The sequence below is a fragment of the Lolium rigidum genome, chromosome 1 (genome assembly GCF_022539505.1).
Source record: "Lolium rigidum isolate FL_2022 chromosome 1, APGP_CSIRO_Lrig_0.1, whole genome shotgun sequence".
Classification (NCBI taxonomy): Eukaryota; Viridiplantae; Streptophyta; class Magnoliopsida; order Poales; family Poaceae; genus Lolium; species Lolium rigidum.
This window is the reverse complement of record NC_061508.1, coordinates 348,018,774-348,039,654: the sequence shown is the minus strand read 5'-3', so window position 1 is coordinate 348,039,654 and position 20,881 is coordinate 348,018,774. Positions and strand designations below refer to the sequence as shown.

General features: G+C 46.6%; 1 protein-coding gene across 1 annotated transcript; it reads left to right on the top strand.

Moving 5' to 3' along the window:
- Nucleotides 1–1,343: 1,343 nt before the first annotated feature.
- Nucleotides 1,344–5,223, top strand: LOC124664667 (phosphatidylinositol 4-phosphate 5-kinase 9-like). The gene is made up of 10 exons (XM_047202133.1): nt 1,344–1,475; nt 1,612–1,648; nt 1,746–2,820; nt 3,027–3,194; nt 3,349–3,514; nt 3,618–3,728; nt 4,130–4,317; nt 4,407–4,564; nt 4,662–4,833; nt 4,938–5,223. Exons 1-10 carry the CDS (start codon nt 1,344–1,346, stop codon nt 5,221–5,223), a joined length of 2,493 nt encoding a protein of 830 aa, XP_047058089.1.
- The last annotated feature ends 15,658 nt before the right edge of the window (nt 5,224–20,881 follow it).

Genomic DNA, 20,881 nt, shown 5'->3' with positions numbered 1-20,881 from the left:
CGACCATGGGCAAGGGCGCCAATGCATGCGACTTTTGGAGGCAGGGTAGCTCGAGCATGGCATACTATATATATAGTTGCTGATCAGGCTTAGCGTACGGGCAGCACCTTCTTCTCCTTGTTTTAATCTATCAATTAGGACACTTGGTTGCTAGCTAGGCACGTAGCTCGCTGTTATAGTCGATTTCAATCGGTCACGCGATAGATGCCTTGTACTATGTGACCTTTGATGCTCAATCTAGCGCTGTACTTACAGTCTCAGTTGTCGAAAATGGTACTACAACTTGATTAAATTGCACAGGCAGGGCTACTAGTACTACTCTCTAGGCTGTCGTTGCACAGATCAGGAGGAGCAACCGTTTAGCTTGAGCATTTCTTCTTCGCCTACCATTTCTAGCCATTTAACTGGTTTCAAGACGCCTCGAAAAGATATACTATTCAAGTAGCAGGAGTATCGGTTTAGCTTTATTCTTCTATTTCTAGCTAGCCCCTTAACTAGTTAAGGCGCCTCGAAAAGATATACTACCACTGTATGTAGATCAATCAATCTATTTGTTATGTTTATTGTTTCAAAAATATCAGTTTTGTTTACAAGGAGAAAATGGTAATTCTTGGTCGACTGAGAATTAGATTTGTTCTCGGTTGACTCTCAGATCATAGGATTGCGACGTGATTCATCCTAGCCATAAGACTACTTGCACATGGGTTGGGTCGTAACTCGTAACGGAGAAAAAAAGACCCTGATCGCTGGATTGATTCGTAATTCACTCTAGCCATGAGTTGCAACCGAGATTCCATATAGACCCTCCAACATACGATATGATTGATTGATTTCCTTTTCCATTTGTTGTGTATAGCAAGGCAGTGTATGCTCTACTAGTATATCTCCCGTTTGCATGCGACGAGGGAAGGAAAAGTACATATATTTTGAAATATACGGAGGGATCGTCCAAATGTTCTTTCCTTTTTCTTACTATATACAACAAAACGGAGCACATGTGTATACTTGTGTCATACGTGTTCAGTAAGGGCGAATATTATTGCAATAAGTAGCAGGATATAAATATATGTCAATTGTCTGTAGGTGTGTCAGCAAATCAGCATACGTACTTCATTTTCATATACTGCCCACAAGTAGCGATCGAGTAAGAAGCTAGCAGCAAGGGAGAGATGCACACGAATAGAGAGGGTCAAATCTCACATGGCGGATGGCGCCATGCCGCCATGTGCATCAGATCGACCAGTTTCTTCATCGGTACGTAAAAACTACAGTAAATAGATTTCTCTGGTCGATTTGTCTTGTCACGTTTGCTATACAAGGAACTGCAGCAGCAGCTGGCAGCCATGAACGACAACCCATCCCCTGCATATATTATACGCAAGAGGAGAAGAGAAGTGAAGCGCATAGTCTTCTTCCTCTCCTCGTCTTGGTGCCTTGGCGTCGCATTGCAAGTTTGCAACCGCATCGATTGTTCAGTAAGCCCCATTGATTTCATGTATATTGTACATACATATCATACCAATCAATCAGCAATGTAAGTTACAACTACCTCTAGCAAGATAGTCAACCTTCATAATCCTTCCGTTTATTTCAGTTGCAACATTAATACAGAACGCGCACATCTCCTGCGGCGGGTACATGAAAATCAGTTGCAACATGCATGTACAACCTGAGTTAATTCTAGCAAATTGTTGATTCATGTATGAATATATGTTTGCCTGCCTTGATTTCATATTCCTCTGCAGGAAAGCCCCCAATAAGTGGGGATACTATGCATGACAGGGCAGACTCTGCGGCCTCTGATGCCGCTGCCTCGGCTGGAGAGCTCACGCTGCCCAACGGCGACCTCTACTCCGGCACGCTGTCATGCGGAGTACCGGAGGGCACGGGGCGGTACGTCTGGTCCGGCAGCGGCTGCGTCTACAGCGGCGGGTGGAGTCGGGGGATGAGGCATGGCACCGGAAGGACAAGGTGGCCATCGGGAGCCGTCTACGAAGGCGAGTACTCCGCCGGCTTCATGGACGGCCAAGGAACACGCATCGACGCCAACTCCTCCTCGTCTTACAAGGGCCAATGGAAGCTGGACCGCAAGCACGGCATCGGGCTCCAGGCGTACGCCAATGGGGACGTCTACCAGGGCTCCTGGAACCACGGGCAGATGGAAGGCCATGGCAGGTACACATGGGCCAACGGCAACACTTACGTCGGCACCATGAGAAACGGCCTCATGTCCGGCAAAGGGGTCCTCACGTGGAAGGTCACCGCCGCCGCCGCCGGCGACTCGTTCCAGGGGAACTGGCTCGACGGCTTGGCGCACGGGTACGGGTTGTACACCTGGGAGGGCGGCGGGTGCTACCTCGGGACATGGACCAGGGGGCTCAAGGACGGGAAAGGCACCTTCAGCCACACGGTTCCCGCGGCTCTCGTCGACGACCTGAGGATGAGGGGCGTGCTCCCTGACATCTCCTTGGGCGGCACCGCGGCGGCTCCAGAGCCACCGGCGGCGCGTTTGTCCAGGAGGAACTCAGGACTCGGACGGCCTCCGATGAAGAAGAATGCGTCCCTGCAGAGACGCCGGAGTATCGGAGTCACCGGAGGTCCTGACAAAACGCTGGATTCTAGCTCCTCCCCGATCCTCGAACGGGAGTACGCGCAGGGAGTTCTAATCAGCGAGATTGTGCTGGATAAGTGGAGCCTCCCGGAATCGTCCTCCAAGAAACTGAAACTTGGCCTCAGAAGGGCCGCGAAAAGGCCCGGAGAGACGATAATTAAAGGCCACAGGAGCTACGATCTCATGCTCTGTCTGCAGCTTGGAATCAGGTACTAATTAATTGATGCATATTAGTACAGGGCATCCCAATCTCAACAGTTGCCTTCTCTAGCTAGTACAGTATTGCTGTAATCTATGACTATGTTCTTCCTTTTATCGACGTGACAATTGACAGAGCTAGTTTATATTCTTTTTTTTTTGCGAAAAGAGCTAGACTATATTTGTGATCAGTAAAAGGTTGAATCGCACTACTCAGGTACACAGTTGGAAAGATTACGCCCATCCCGGAGGGTGAAGTGCGAACTTCTGATTATGGCCACAAAGCTAATTTCTGGATGAACTTCCCCAAAAACGGATCAAAGCTTACTCCTTCACATCGTGCTCTAGATTTTAAGTGGAAGGACTACTGCCCAATGGTTTTCAGGTTTGTGCCTCACTTTTCTTTCAACATGCTATATTGTGCAGTATCTTTGAACCTTGTTCTGCAATGCTACTGATTGCTTCCTTGCACTACTTTTCTTGTTCTTCAGAACATAACAGGACGTCCGTACTAACTTGCTGGTAGTGTTTGATTATAGAAATTTGAGGGAGATGTTCAAGATTGATACAGCAGACTACATGATTTCCATTAGTGGAAGTGATGCACTTAGGGAGCTATCTTCTCCTGGAAAGAGTGGGAGTATCTTTTTCTTGTCGCAGGACGACCGGTTCATGATCAAGACTCTTCGGAAATCAGAAGTGCAGGTTCTCATTGTCTACTGAACTTCAGCTCTTGATATGTAGGAATAGGAAGATTTCAATGATCTGGAGCTTGCTTGTCTCACCCAAAACACTTGATACCATGCAGGTTCTTCTGCGTATGCTCCCATACTATTATCGTCATGTCCAAACCTATGAGAATACACTCGTAACTAAATTTTTTGGCCTCCACCGGGTGACACCTTCCAGTGGTCGAAAGGTAGCTAGTTACATGCATTATTAACTGTTATTTCTACTCCCTAATGTCTTATTTCAAAAGTAAAAATATCTTCGAATTTGTAACAAAAAAAATGATTTCAACTGGTACTACATACAAAACTCTTTAATCTGATCATATCAAACTAATACTATTGAATTTTCTGGGGAAATAGTTCAATAATATAATTACTTTTTGAATTTAGATAACATGTCACCGTTGATAATGATAGCCAAAGTTGCACATATACTGTCTAAAGCTTCTTATATACTTTTTAATAGGTAGTACTGTTCGTTCAATCTTAAAAGAATGTTAGTTGTTATATATGATATTTCCTATTCTAATTACTTCTTCTGAAATAATGTAGAAATTGAACTGTTGATTTTTGTTGTTTATATGTGCAGTTTCAATTTGTAGTAATGGGCAACATGTTCTGCACAGAACTAAGAATTCATCGAAGATTTGACTTAAAAGGTTCATCTTTGGGACGTTCTACAGAGAAAATTAAAATCGACGAGAACACGACGCTGAAAGACTTGGATCTGAATTATTCGTTTTATCTTGAGCCTTCTTGGCGGGGTGCTTTGCTTAAGTAAGCATGTTTACTCTGAAACGACAGATTGTATATTATCATGACCAGTTTTGTTTGTAACAATCATGTTTTGTTCTTACTCTATGTAGGCAGATTGAAATCGACAGCGAATTTCTAAGGAACCATGGTATAATGGATTACAGCTTACTTCTTGGTTTCCATTACCGAGCTCGTCGAAACCTACAAATAGGATCATCATGTCGTGAAAGCATTTTGCCAGATAACTTAACCGTTCTTTCAGAGGCAGGTAAGCATGGAATGTATATCTTTATTTCTCAGTAAGTTGTCCAGTTAACCTATTTTGCAAAAGCATTTTTTTTTCCTTACTGAAATCGGTAATGCAGATGTCGCAGAGGAGAATTCCGTTTATAACTATCAAGATGGGCTGATTTTGCTGCAGCGAGGCAGCAACAAAAATGGTCCAGCTTCTGTCGGCCCACACATCAGGGGAAGCCGCCTGCGTTCGTCATCGGCATGTTTCGAGGAAGTTGATCTTCTGCTTCCAGGCACAGGAAGGTCATCATTAGTTAATTTCTCTAGGTCAATACTCATGTTCTTCCAACGCTAATATATGATCTGAGATGATCTGAGATGATTTAATTTGTTGTGAAATTTGATAGGCTTCCGATCCAGCTAGGAGTCAACATGCCGGCAAGAGCGGAGAAAGAAGATAAACAAGAGGATGGCAGCAAATCGCTCCATCATGTTTATGATGTCGTACTCTATATAGGGATCATTGATATTCTGCAGAAGTACAACATGACGAAGAAGATTGAGCATGCATATAAGTCCATCAAGTATAAGTATAACCCCTTGTCAATATCTGCTGTGGAACCTCGATTCTACTCGGAGCGCTTCTTCAAGTTTGTCGGCACCGCTTTCCCCGAGAATTCATATAATCAATAAATAATCTTTCTTTCCTCATCTCGGTCAAGTATTATAAAAAAAATCCTAGGGAGTCTGTTTTTTTTTAAGAATAAGAAGTGTTTTTACCTGATATACTGATGCTGCGCATGTGTATGCTTTGAGATTGTTGGAAGCAATGCATGCATGTATTTGTCAAACACAACATTCATAGCAACTAGGAATCAGTTAGAGCCATTATGAATGGATTTAGGTGGGTTTTCTTCCATATTTTGTGGCGAAATTGCAGGTGAAGAAGAACGGCACTCTAGCGCTGGGGTTTAGAAGGGGTCCTTCTTCCTTCCTGGAGTGCAGAGTGGTCGGCTTTGTGGCTGTTAGGCGAGATGCGGATGATGTAGCACATAGTCTGGACAAATAGTGAAATAAAATTTGGGAGGAGGATGTGTTGCTGTCAGAAACCCACCGGCGAGCAGCGACGGGCAACACGGTAGAGCGGGGAGGCTCCCAGGACTGCGGCTGGCCCTGGTCCCTCCGAGCGACGGCCCGCAAAGACTCGGCACGCACGTCCGATGCTGGTGCAAGGGCGTGCCACCTCACCTATACCTGGTCAGGAAGGTGTTGGATGTGCCTCGCTTAGTTTCCTGCATGGCATACACGTAAACATTAAATACGAGCCTCGATCGGCTCTCAGGTTATCTTGTGAATCGGCTCAAGGAGCCGATCCACCCATGATGCGTACGAGGTGTACGATCAGATGGTGGTCCTGCTTGATCAAAATAAAGCTAAAACGACCTACTACGATTTAGGGTTTTCACCGCATAATCGGAACATCCTACTCGTGATTGAGCCTGGCGGCCACGCACGGTGATCGTAAACCCTAGACAAGGCCTAAAAACCAACACGAGGTTGATCCCCGGAACATCCTGTTTAGGGCTAGCAAACTACACCCTACGCGCCACTGGATCCTTCAACCCGTTTGTAAGGCCTAACTATGCAGATATTAAACTAATCCTTGAAGAACAAGGAGCAATTATAACGGATCGGATCTACTAAATAATGATCAAGCGGGGTGCCGCCCTTACACCCAAGATAGGTGTAAGGACGGCTAGACGTCTAAGGGTTGCACGACGACAGCATATGATACGATGAACCATGCTAACCCTAACACATCTATGATAACTACGTTGCTCGCCATCAAAAAGGCTTCAGCACGAGCAACGCATGAACAACGAATAAACGTATACTGCCTAGATCGCAAGATGCGATCTAGGCAGCATGATGCTTACCCGGAAGAAACCCTCGAGACAAGGGAGTCGGCGATGCGCCTAGATTGGTTTGTGGTGAACGTGATTGTTGTTTATTTCATAAACCCTAGATACATATTTATAGTCCGTAGACTTTCTAACGTGGGAATAATCCCAACCGGGCACGAGCCAAACTCTATCTAATCGACACGTATCCTACTATGTTACAGATACACGGGCAAACTAGCCCAACTTTGCATACAAGGCCGATTCATGTATTTCTTCCATGTATATCCTTCAAGCCCATCTTCAATCGCGGCCCACCTCTGATCCGGTCAAATTCTGGTGATAACACATGCCCCCTGGTTTTGGAAATAACAATTCCAAAATCACTCTGCTTTTTCTTCGTCGGGTCATGTCGTGGCAGAGCAGAACCGCCGCAGTATCCTTCATCATGATGCCTTGCCTCCTCAACTTCTTTGCAAGATTTGATAGCTTTAACATCACTCCCTCGGAAACCGCAATGGCATTAAATCTCCACTATACCCCCTTTATTTAACTGTGCCGAACGGTTCGCCACTTCATCCTCTTGCTCTGTTCCGGCCATCGGCACCTAAAAAACCCCCTTTCCCTGTAGCAATGTCTTCCTCTTCCTCCATCTCCTCAGGCCTCTCTTTCCAATCTTCCTCCTCGAGCGAGCAGGAGTGGAACTTTGACCACATGCCAGATGGCCCACCCGAAGCACTCGTCGGTTCAGATGGTGACTTACCTCTGACCGATGGGGAGGACGACCTCGAGTTCCTCATCGAAGGGGAGCTGAAGAGCGAGAGCGAAGACGACCTCCACTCCTGGGCGAACCCACCTCCTCCGACGAGGAGGAGGAAGAAGAAGAAGTAGAGGAAGAAGAAGAAGAAGAGGAGGAGGATGATTCCTCCTCCTCCGCTGGGTATCCGCCGGCGAAGCGCTTCCGCGCTTGGGCGGACAGCGAGGATGATGATGATGACGAGGAAGAAGAGGAAGAGGAGGAGGATGATTCCTCCTCCTCCGCTGGGTATCCGCCGGCGAAGCGCTTCCGCGCTTGGGCGGACAGCGAGGACGATGATGATGACGAGGAAGAAGAGGCCCCGGCCGAGGGCTGGGGCAGCAGCGACGAGGAACTCTCCGGAAGCAGCGCCGACGGCAGCTACGATGCCGACGACGAGGCCAGCGAGGATTAGTAATGTAGGACTAGTAGTTCCTGAGCAATCGGCTCTTCTTTTGTTCTTCCTTTCTTGAGCAATCGGCTCTTCATTGTAAAAAACCCTCTCATTAATGAAGAAGAAATTTCTCAGCTGATTCTGTCCTTTTACCAATTTTGCCGATTGCTAAAATAAGTCAGCAAATCAAGAGCCGATGGTAGTGCATCGGACCTTGCCATGAAACGCGAGCAAAACCAACTCCATCGTCTATCCAAATGGTAATCTGCGACTTGTCCGAAAGAGCAAAACTCAGATCCCCAAACCGCCGCTTGAACAGATCCAACCCACGGCCATATGAACCTCAGATGTTAATCGCGCAGGTTCGCAGCTGCAACGGACCCAAAGGCAACATCATCCAATGCCCACGCTATGGTCTCTGGCCTGAAGGTGACCCTTAACCGCTCCTGGCTGTCCGAACATAGCGCCTTGCTCCATCTTTTTGCAGCAACAGAAACGGCCCTGACCCTGTAGATGATGATGGCTTCCCTTTCAGGCTCCTTCCAGCAGCTCTGGTGACCTTCTTCTGCAACAACCCACCACTTTCGAAGAAGTTTATGATGCAGGGTCAGCCGATGACACTCCAATCGGCTTCCAAAAACAGAGTGCCTACCAAATCAGCTGCCCCCCGAGCCTCAGTCAAGGCGAGAACGGCGGTGAGGACATACAGTTTAGACAGATGGACCCGAACTTGAGCGAATCTGAGAAAACCAACACGCAGAATCAGCCCAACTTGCCACCATCGATCACCTTCTCTTCCGTTGAAAGCCGACATTGTAGACAAAACCCCAACGACTTAATGAGCAAAAGGCTGCCTTGCATGCCAAAACTGACGGTTCTGACAGTACTGCTGAACTGGCGACCTTGCGCAAAAGGTTGGAAGTCCTCGAAGAAAAGGTTCTGGCACCAAAATCGGCTCATTGCCATCGGGAACACGCAGCGGGTAGATCCCATGAAATTTTTACTAGAGTCGATGGCTGTGCATCGGCTTTGTCCCTTAGCTCTAAAGTCGATGGTCGATGTCCGTGCATCGGCTGTACATCATGAGAAACATCATGAGAATTTTTTTTTACTGGCCGATTTTTCTATCGGCCCCCAAAATTTCACCGCACATGTATCGCACATGTTCATCTGATTAGGTGCCCCCCGAGCCGAATCTGCCAGGTAACTGCGGATACCGGCTCTGTAGCTAGCCAAGGCACTGTATTTGAACGTCGGCTCCGTTAGGACCAATGTTGACTTTTTCCAGCTCATCGGCCGACGTAAAACCGCTGCCCATTAGATCGACGTTGAACACAGGCAGAACGTATGGTGAGGATAATTTTGGCCGATTGCTGGAATCGGCCTCCATGTTGATTGAATCGCTCAATGAAGGTTTTGCAACGTTCCTCCATAGATCTTTGGGGCCGATCACACGGATCGGCATCGCCACGGTTGTCCATAGACGTTGCTCTTGTTACACGGTCAGGCCGGTGGATAAGACCAGCCTCACCCCGTCCTTCGTCACGTCGATGCGCTCGCAGTCGTCCAAATTGATGCCTGAGAGTGGCTCTTGGCCTGTCGTCTCCCAAACGTTCATGCCAGCCGTTGAAATCTCGGCTGAATCATCTGCGTGGACGACCTCTACTTCATCTCCATCCCACTGTACTAGGCATTGGTGCATCGTGGATGGAATGCAACAGTGGGCGTGGATCCAATCTCTCCCTAGCAGGACAGCATAGATGCTCTTGCCGTCGACAATAAAGAACATCGTAGGGATGGTTTTCCTCCCTACGGTCAGATCCACGTTCAGAACACCTTGTGCGTCAGATGCTTGGCCGTTGAAATCGCTCAGTGTCACGTTGGTCTTGATCAGATCCGAGCTAGAGCGTCCCAACCGACGTAGCATGGAGTATGGCATAATGTTGACTCGCCGCTCCGGTGTCCACCGAAGCATCTTGTTGACGAGGCTGCCCATCGATATAGCCTCGCAAGTACGGGGCCTTCGGATGTCCGTAGCTTCTTTCTCGTGGCTTCTCAAAGATAACTGGCCGTGGGCCGCAGTCAAGTTGTGCCACAGGTGCTTCGTCTAATCCTGGAGCACTAAACTCCGTTGGAAGGATGAACACCATGTTTGTGCCAGCCGATGTCTCATCATCGGCTTTCTTTTTTCTGGGGCGCCACTCTTTCCTTTGTGGCCAACCTTCTTCGTCCAGGGTTCGCTGAATTTTCGCGGCCAGATCAGGCCGCGCCTTCCTTAACGTGTGCAGGTATAACCTTTCGGCTTCCTCCAAACCACGTAGTCGCTGAACCCTACGCTTTTGGGAACGGCTGAGTCCATCGAGGGCACCACCTTGGCCGATGGTACTTATCTTCTTCTTCATCATCGTCCTCTAGTTCCTCGAGATCTTCTACCCGAGAGGACTCAGCGTGCTTGTTCCGAGGCGGGAGAGGCCCTAGACGTTTGAACACGGACACGTTAGCTGCATCCTTCTTCTTCTGTCTACATTCGGGCGGCTTGCCGATTGTAGGCAATCGGCTCATTCCTCGAATCCCAGCAGAGTGTCCGAAGAAGGGGCAGTCCCAGGTGCCTATCCACGTCGTCTTGCTCTCTCGACTTTTCCTTGGCGTGGCGCTCATATCTCTCCTCGTCGCGATCATGCCGACGGTGTCTCCTGGCGTCCCTAGCCAGACGATCTCTTTCATCATCGTCGTTGTATCGTCGGCGTTGGTCGTATTGACTCACATATTTGTTGAGGAGGTGATCAGAAAGAGGTCGCTTATATCTCACGTTCCTCACTTCTCCCTCTTTGATATAGCGCTTGCCATCGTGACGGAGCCGATCGCGTGGAACGGCTTCCTCCGTGTCCTTGCTATGAGAGCAGCTGCCCTCGTCTCCGTCCTTACCAGAGTGGTGCCCAGGTCCTACCATGTTGATGTTGAACGAGAATCCTGGCTGGCACCCTCCAGGGTAAGTGCACTCCACCATGTTAACGGCGGGGAAGGGGTGTATGTCGACCTTCATGGCGTACTCGGCTGAAAATTAGACGCCCTTGTTCTATCGCCATTTGGACCTCGCCGACGCCACACCCTGCAGTCGTTGGTGGCATGGGTGAACGTGTTATGCCACTTGCAGTATGGCTTTCCGTTCAGCTCCCGAGCCGTGGGGATCTTGTGGCCTTCGGGTACCTTTACCTCGCTTCTCCTTAAGTAAGAGGTCGAAAATTTGCTCAGCCTTGGTGACATCGAAGTCAAACCCTCTTGGAGGACCTTGTGGCTTAACCCACTTACGTGACACGGGGCTTGCCCCCGAGTCCATTCAGCCACTCGCTACCTCTTGATCTCCCGCGAGCCTTCATCTTCATCCGCCTCAACCAGGACCACCGCACGCTTGAATTTATCCCGGTATACATCCGGGTGGCGCTGTTCATATACCGACTGCCTTATGCACCATGTGCGCCGGTGAAGGGTAGTCTCGCTTGGGAGGCCACGTCCTTAATCGGTGATGCGAGACCCACCACCGCCAACTCGACTCGCTTCTTTTCGACCACACGAGCCGAATAGCATCGGTTCCTAACGGTCCTGAAGCGCTGGACGTATTCTGAAACTGTTTCTCCGCGCTTCTGTCGTACTTGTGCTAGATCGGCAATGCCAGCCTCGGAAGCCTCTGAGTGATACTTGATAGGTCCAATTTGCATCACTATTTTATATCATAATTTGCTGTTATTCATTGATATATTTCATATTGGGACACAATACTTATGTTATTTCATCTATTTTGCATGTTTCATGATCATTTGGAGATTGAGCACCGGAGCCAGGATTCTGCTGGAAAAAGCACCATCAGGATGCGATATTTCGGAAGATCAACTGTGGAAGGAAGTTTTACAGAAAATCCTATTTTTCCAGATGACGGAGAAAGCCAGAAGGGGGAGCCAGGTGGACACAAGGTGGGCCCACACCATAGGGCGGCGCGGCCCATGGCCTGGCCGCGCCACCATGTGGTGTGGGGCCCCCTCGGCCTCTTTCGCCTCCTTTTCTTCGCGAAACCCTTCGTCCCGAAGACCTAAGCCACAGAGGAATCCTCGCGAAGGGTTACAGCCTCCTCTGCGGGGCGGAGAACACCAGAGAGAAAAGAGCTCTCCGGCGGGCAGGAATCCGCCGGGGAAATTCCCTCCCGGAGGGGGAAATCGACGCCATCGTCACCGCCATCGAGCTGGACATCATTTCCATCACCATCATCATCATCTCCACCATCATCACCGCCATCTCCACGCTGGACATCGTCACCGCTGTAGCAATTTGGGTTTGATCTTGATTGTTTGATAGGGGAAACTCTCCCGATACTGATTTCTACTTGTTGTTGATGCTATTGAGTGAAACCATTGAACCAAGGTCTATGTTCAGATTGTTATTCATCATCATATCACCTCTGATCATGTTCCATATGATGTCTCGTGAGTAGTTCGTTTAGTTCTTGAGGACATGGGTGAAGTCTAATTGTTAGTAGTGAACTATGGTTGAGTAATATTCAATGTTATGATATTTAAGTTGTGGTGTTATTCTTCTAGTGGTGTCGTGTGAACGTCGACTACACGACACTTCACCATTTATGGGCCTAGGGGAATGCATCTTGTACTCGTTTGCCAATTGCGGGGTTGCCGGAGTGACGAAACCCGAGCCCCCATTGGTATATCGATGCAGGAGGGATCGCAGGATCTCGCAGTTTAAGGCTGTGGTTAGATTTATCTTAATTACTTTCTTGTAGTTGTGGATGCTTGCAAGGGGTATAATCACAAGTATGTATTAGTCCTAGGAAGGGCGGTACATTAGCACAGGTTCACCCACACAACACTTATCAAAACAATGAAGATTAATCAACTGTATGTAGCGAAAGCACTAGACTAAATTCCCGTGTGTCCTCGAGAACGTTTGGTCATTATAAGTAAACAAACCGGCTTGTCCTTTGTGCTAAAAAGGATTGGGCCACTCGCTGCAACTATTTCTCTCGCATTTTACTTACTCGTACTTTATTCATCTGTTACATCAAAACCCCCTGATTACTTGTCTGTGAGCATTTACAGTGAATCCTTCATCAAAACTGCCCGTCAACACCTTCTGCTCCTCGTTGGGATCGACATTCTTACTTATCGAAGATACTACGATACACCCCCTATACTTGTGGGTCATCAAGACTATTTTCTGGCGCCGTTGCCGGGGAGTGAAGCGCTATTGGTAAGCGGAATTGGTAAGGAAAACCTTTACTCGTTTGTGCTGATTTTATTTCTGCTCGCTCGCTATAAGTCATTATGGAGAGATCTTCTCTTCAATTTCTATTTGGGAAATCTACTACTACTGCAATGGTAGTGGATGAGGCGCCAGGTGAGGAAGTAATACCATATAAAATACATATGAAAATTATTGAACATGTTATGGATAACCGCTATGAAGGGGATGGAACTGTCCATCCTGGTGATCATTTACTGTTTTTGCATGAATTATGCGGGTTATTCAAATGTGCAGGTATTGCTATGAATGAAGTTAGGAAGAAACTATTCTCTATATCGCTGTCCGGTAAAGCGGCGCATTGGTATAAATTGTCTGAAGAATGGTGATTCTCTTAACTCGGGAGGACATTGTGCCTTTATTTTATTCCAAATTTTATCCTCCAAGTGAAATTCACAAAGATCGGAACCGCATATATAATTTCTGGCCTCATGATGGAGAGAGTATTGCCCAAGCTTGGGGAGATTGAAGTCTTTAATGCTCAAATGCCCCATTCATGAGCTTCCTGGTAATATTATTATTGATAATTTCTATGCAAGACTTTCTTTTCAAGACAAGACCTTGCTGGATACCTCTTGTTCTGGATCATTTACACGCAATAAAGAAGAGTTTAAAAGGGACCTTCTTGATCGGATCCAAGAAAATACTGAAGGTTGGGGAAATAACTCCAAGAGTTGGGACTCGTCGTCGGACAGACTTCTTAACCGCGTCGAGCACAATTCGGAGATGATTCGCAACCTCATATACATGATTGATGAGCTTCAGGAGCTTATTGAGAAGCTTGTCAGGAATTCATCACCACCATCGCCAAAGGAGTAATTCATCATCGGTATTGGCATCCCCTTGGTTTGTTCCAAGCTTGGGGGAGTGCCGCGGTATCATATTATCACTACCTTTTACTTTTTACTATCAAGTAGTGTCATATCATGAGTAGGGAAGTTATCGTATAAGATGGGTTGCAGTGTGGAAGTATCTCTCCTTTAGTTTGTCTTTGTATCCCTTGGTGTGAGTTATCGTTATGGAATATTAATGAGAAGTCTTATCATTTACATATTGCACACCTTATTCTAGTTTGCAATTTCTACTATATGATTGATCTTGATTTTAGTATTGGTACCACTTTGGGAGCATTAAGTAAATCTATTTGGTTTTGGCAAACTTAACAATGGTCAATAGCAACAACACTTTGAGTTTTAGAAGAATAGAGGAAACAAATGTAGAAGATGTTATTATCTTTCTTATCAGTTCTTAGCTTAGTATTCTAAAATTAAAACTGTTTGTGCTTACAAGTAAGATGCATGATTGTTTCTATCATATGTATATTTGTTTGTTTCCTTCAACTCTTATGCTTGCTATTTAACCTTGCTAGCCAAAGACCTGTATCGAGAGGGAATACTTCTCGTGCATCCAAACCTGAACCCAAACCTATGCCATTTGTGTCCATCATATCTACCTACTACATGGTATTTTCTGCCATTCCAAGTAAATACTTCATGTGCTACCTTTAAACAATTCAAAACTTATTACTCTTTATTTGTGTCAATGTTTTATAGCTCATGAGGAAGTATGTGGTGTTTTATCTTTCAGTCTTGTTAGGCAGCCTCCACTAAAGGACTAGTGGCTTCATCCACTTATCCTATAATTTTGCAATAAGAGCCGGCAACGGGGTTCCCAGCCCCAATTAATCAACTTTCATTAATAATTCTCTTCACATGTTTTGCTCTGATTCATCGGTAAGCAACTTAATTTTGCAATAGACACTCCTCCATGGTATGATATTGTTGGAAGGCACCCGAGGATTCGGTTAGCCATGGCTTGTGTAAGCAAAGGTTGGGGGAGTGTCATCCTTAAATAAACTAAAATACATGTGCAAACAAAAGAGAAGAGGGATGATCTACCTTGCTGGTAGAGATAACGTCCTTCATGGGAGCCGCTCTTTGGAGGTTTGTTTGGCAAGGGGGTTAGAGTACCCGCTACCAGTCATTGACAACAACAAACACCTCTCAAAACTTTACTTTTATTCTCTTTATATGATTTCAAAACTGAAAAAGCTCTAGCACATGATTTAATCTCTGCTTCCCTCTGCGAAGGGCCTGTCTTTTACTTTATGTTGAGTCAGTAAACCTATTTCCCTCCATCTCAAGCAAGCATTTGAGTTGTTGTGATCAAATTATTATATTGTGATTTGCTTCATCATGTCTTTACTCTTTCTTGTTTAGTACAAGTTTTACCTGAATGAATATAGCTTTGAAAGTCATCAATGATTAATATGATTGAGTATGCAAGTTTACCATAAGCTTTAATACGAGAGCGCTGCTCAATAGATAAAGTATAATCTGTTAACTGTTCTCTGACCAAGAACAAAGTTTGCCATCACCAATTATGATCTCTTATGCACCTTTATTTGTGATTACCTTATACTTGTTTCAAGATTGAGTTATATGAGGAAGTTGTTTACTATAATGTCTTGTGTGAATGAATATGATGCTTCTTGTCCGTATTCTATTTATCGACTCTTCACTCCATAAACATGTGGACCTGTTTACAGAGTTCAGTTTCGCTTGGGGACAAGCGAAGTCTAAGCTTGGGGGAGTTGATACGTCCAATTTGCATCACTATTTTATATCATAATTTGCTCGTTATTCATTGATATATTTCATATTGGGACACAATACTTATGTTATTTCATCTATTTTGCATGTTTCATGATCATTTGGAGATTGAGCACCGGAGCCGTGATTCTGCTGGAAAAAGCACCGTCGGGATGCGATATTTCGGAAGATCAACCGTGGAAGGAAGTTTTACGTAGAAAATCCTATTTTTCCGGATGACTGGAGAAAGCCGAAGGGGGAGCCGGGTGGACCCAAGGTGGGCCCACACCATAGGGCGGCGCGGCCCATGGCCCGGCCGCGCCACCATGTGGTGTGGGGCCCCCTCGGCCTCTTTCGCCTCCTTTTCTTCGCGAAACCCTTCGTCCCGAAGACCTAAGCCACGAGAGGAATCCTCACGAAGGGTTACAGCCGCCTCGCGGGGCGGAGAACACCGGAGAGAAAAGAGCTCTCCGGCGGGCAGGAATCCGCCGGGGAAATTCCCTCCCGGAGGGGGAAATCGACGCCATCGTCACCGCCATCGAGCTGGACATCATCTCCATCACCATCATCATCATCTCCACCATCATCACCGCCATCTCCACCGCTGGACATCGTCACCGCTGTAGCAATTTGGGTTTGATCTTGATTGTTTGATAGGGGAAACTCTCCCGATACCGATTTCTACTTGTTGTTGATGCTATTGAGTGAAACCATTGAACCAAGGTCTATGTTCAGATTGTTATTCATCATCATATCACCTCTGATCATGTTCCATATGATGTCTCGTGAGTAGTTCGTTTAGTTCTTGAGGACATGGGTGAAGTCTAATTGTTAGTAGTGAACTATGGTTGAGTAATATTCAATGTTATGATATTTAAGTTGTGGTGTTATTCTTCTAGTGGTGTCATGTGAACGTCGACTACACGACACTTCACCATTTATGGGCCTAGGGGAATGCATCTTGTACTCGTTTGCCAATTGTGGGGTTGCCGGAGTGACAGAAACCTGAGCCCCCGTTGGTATATCGATGCAGGAGGGATCGCAGGATCTCGCAGTTTAAGGCCGTGGTTAGATTTATCTTAATTACTTTCTTGTAGTTGCGGATGCTTGCAAGGGGTATAATCACAAGTATGTATTAGTCCTAGGAAGGGCGGTACATTAGCACAGGTTCACCCACACAACACTTATCAAAACAATGAAGATTAATCAACTGTATGTAGCGAAAGCACTAGACTAAATTCCCGTGTGTCCTCGAGAACGTTTGGTCATTATAAGTAAACAAACCGGCTTGTCCTTTGTGCTAAAAAGGATTGGGCCACTCGCTGCAACTATTTCTCTCGCATTTTACTTACTCGTACTTTATTCATCTGTTACATCAAAACCCCCTGATTACTTGTCTGTGAGCATTTACAGTGAATCCTTCATCAAAACTGCCTGTCAACACCTTCTGCTCCTCGTTGGGATCGACATTCTTACTTATCGAAGATACTACGATACACCCCCTATACTTGTGGGTCATCAATACCGCATGTGGAACTGCTCTTCCAACTGCTTCCAAGTCCGGATTGAGTCTGGTGGCAGCGATGTGTACCACCCGAAAGCCGATCCTATGAGGGACTGCGCGAAGAACCTCACACGCAGCTCATCTGATGCTGAGATCGTGCCCAGCTGTGCCAAATATCGGCTCACATGCTCGATGGAGCTGGAACCATCTGATCCATTAAACTTGGAGAAATCAGGGAGCCGATATTTGGGTGGTAGCGGGATCAACTCGTACTCGTTGGGGTACGGCTTGGAATAGCCGATTGTCCTCCTTTTCGGCACCATGCCGAACTAGTCTTTTAAGATGGTACTAATCTGATCCGCGGTGCTGGCTGTAGGAATCGAACTCTGAAGATTCGCCGGAGTGGCATACTTAGCCAGCCATGCTTGCTTTTCCAGCTCTGAGCCAACTGCAGGAGCTGAGCTCTGGAGGTTTGTCGGAGTGGCATACTTAGCTAGCCACGTCCGCTTCTCAAGATCCGTTCCCGAAGTTCCTCCTCGCTGTTCCGAAATCCCCGCTGTTGCGGTCCGGTTTGTGAGTGCCCGATTCATCGCAGCCTCGGCACGTATGTGCACGTGTATCCGTGAGGGATCTCCTTAGGTGCCTCATGCAAGAACTGGTAGTCACTAGGGACACCACCGATCTTGTAGACGACGTATGCCGGTGAACTCGGCACTTCTGGTGCTGCCAACGCGAATGGCAGCGGTGGACGGGACTGGAGTGGCATCTCTCCTTGGTGAGTCCCTAGAGCTGGTCCTGACGGAGAGTACTGATGCCTCATGATTTCCTGGATCACCCGAAGAGCGACACGCTCCAAAGTGTTCACCAGGCTCTCAGAATGGCGGTGTAGCGAATGTGCTACCATGAAGTTAATCTCCTGACGCAGGGACCTGGTGCGTTCTTCTGACGGGGTAGACAGGTCCACTCCATCGAGCGCGCCTTCAGGTGAGAACCCTTTCCACCTGATGCCGTGTGAGCGGGTTCTGTGAAAAGAGCCGATGAGATCGGCTTCGAGGATCGCTTTGACCTCGTCATGCTTCTTCTTGAGCTCCTTGGTCAGATCCTCGTACGTGACTGGAGTGCCTTCCGCCATCTCAGATGTAGATGGCGATGCGGTTGATGCCGAAGATTGTCCCACCGGGCGTGCCAGAATGTGTTGCTGTCAGAAACCCACCGGCGAGCAGCGACGGGCAACACGGTAGAGCCGGGAGGCTCCCGAGATCGCGGCTGGCCCCGGTCCCTCCGAGCGACGGCCCGCAAAGACTCGGCACGCACGTCCGATGCTCGGTGCAAGGGTGTGCCACCTGACCTATACCCGGTCGGGAAGGTGTTGGATGTGCCTCGCTTAGTTTCCTCGCATGGCATACACGTAAACATTAAATACGAGCCTCGATCGGCTCTCGGGTTATCCTGTGAATCGGCTCAAGGAGCCGATCCACCCATGATGCGTACGAGGTGTACGATCAGATGGTGGTCCTGCTTGATCAAAATAAAGCTAAAACGACCAACTACGATTTAGGGTTTTCACCGCATAATCGGAACATCCTACTCGTGATTGAGCCTGGCGGCCATGCACGGTGATCGTAAACCGACCCTAGACAAGGCCTAAAAACCAACACGAGGTTGATCCCCGGAACATCATGTCTAGGGCTAGCAAACTACACCCTACGCGCCACTGGATCCTTCAACCCGTTTGTAAGGCCTAACTATGCAGATATTAAACTAATCCTTGAAGAACAAGGAGCAATCATAACGGATCGGATCTACTAAATAATGATCAAGCGGGGCGCCGCCCTTACACCCAAGATAGGTGTAAGGACGGCTAGACGTCTAAGGGTTGCACGACGACAACATATGATACGATGAACCATGCTAACCCTAACACATCTATGATAACTACGTTGCTCGCCATCAAAAAGGCTTCAGCACGAGCAACGCGTGAACAACGAATAAACGTGTACTGCCTAGATCGCAAGATGCGATCTAGGCAGCATGATGCTTACCCGGAAGAAACCCTCGAGACAAGGGAGTTGGCGATGCGCCTAGATTGGTTTGTGGTGAACGTGATTGTTGTTTATTTCATAAACCCTAGATACATATTTATAGTCCGTAGACTTTCTAACGTGGGAATAATCCCAACCGGGCACGAGCCAAACTCTATCTAATCGACACGTATCCTACTATGTTACAGATACACGGGCAAACTAGCCCAACTTTGCATACAAGGCCGATTCATGTATTTCTTCCATGTATATATCCTTCAAGCCCATCTTCAATCGCGGCCCACCTCTGATCCGGTCAAATTCTGGTGATAACAGGATGACCCATGCCCACAACCATATTATTGATTATCCAATAAGTGCATCTTAACCATGCAATCTGCAAGTAAATTTGGGTGTAGGAACAATAGAAAAGTTTATGATAGTACTTACTCCATAGTTCATAACATTAAAATGATGTCCAAGAAAAAAAAAACATAAGCACCAACTGTTATTGTTAGCGTCAGGTTATTAATTAATTGTTCGGTTTTAATTTTGGAAACAAGAGAAAATGCTAGCTGTGAATTTGCAATGCTAGTTGTTCACTCCGGCATTTAAGTTGCGTTGAGAAATGTACTCCGGAGTAGAGAGAATCACTTTTTGTGAGCCTATTAGTCCGTAAGTCTAGGATTATTGTTTTGTGAGTGCGGGCAGGGTATTTCAGATGTCAGTATGTCACCATCAAAATTGATGGAATTTCCATGTGACCCAAGACATGCACTAACCGCATGAAAAGATATGTGCCCAGTCCTAAATCGGCCCAACTGTCACCTTGAGGTGTAATCAAGTTACAGAACAAAGCACATTCATCGATCTTCCTCCAGGAGAGCACATCTTCGGTCATTTGCTTGTACCTAGAAATGTCAACTTAAGCTACAGGACTCCAGGAGCAACACAGATCAATGTACAGATAACTACTGAGGTGGAGTAACAAGCACGCACAAAACAGTGCTAACTGAGTGCCATATATAATATCACATTGTTCCATAATATAAGCTGTTCTGGATAATTAAAATAGTTCGCCAAAACGGCATACATTTTGGAAAGGAGGTAGTAGCAAGTATATATGCCTGACACACACCAAAGAGGAGGTGCAAGTATGCAAGAGTTAAGACCAAATTGAGCACTGAACAGCAAAGATCAAACAATCAGCCCCAAGAAATATTTCAACCAATAAAAATGGCATATTTCTAACAAAAGTGTGAACTCCAGTCAGTCCATATTTAACAATCCTAACTGAAAGGAAATTTCAGTGGAGGAATGGTAGAAACGTTTCTGATATCATACATACTTTATAGTTCATAACATTAAAATGATGTCCAACAAAGGACACAAAGAATCATAAGCACCAACTGATGATAAGAGGTGATATTGCAATTGCAACTATCCAAAATGTCCACTTGTACTAGCAGTATCACTAATAAGGCAAAAAGTTAAGAACAAAACACATGACTCATATAGGATAGCTGGAGCCTAGGATATGAAGATACTCCTAGAGGGCATAACGAATCAAGCGATGAACATCCAATCGTACCGCCATCTGGAGAACAGAGCCTCCTCATCTTCTGCTTACATCTCACGTATGGGGTGGTATCGGAATGATGCTCTCGTGGAGGCGGTGCTGAGTAAGCAACGTACGAGCCTGAAACTTTCCAATGTTCACCATACCTAGGAAGTTTCCATAGATGTCGCAGTGCAGCACATGTTTTTCATTGAACCCGATCAGTAGCTGATGCTCATTGAGCACAGTCATATGAGTGAAGTACTGCGCCGTTGATTTTGA

Bases quoted from the DNA above. Each gene is read 5' to 3' on its own strand.
- LOC124664667 (XM_047202133.1), top strand. From the start codon at position 1,344: ATGAACGACAACCCATCCCCTGCATATATTATACGCAAGAGGAGAAGA. The intron at 3,515-3,617 runs GTTCTCATTGTC...GATACCATGCAG, and splicing joins TTCGGAAATCAGAAGTGCAG to GTTCTTCTGCGTATGCTCCC. The intron at 3,729-4,129 runs GTAGCTAGTTAC...TTATATGTGCAG, and splicing joins CACCTTCCAGTGGTCGAAAG to TTTCAATTTGTAGTAATGGG.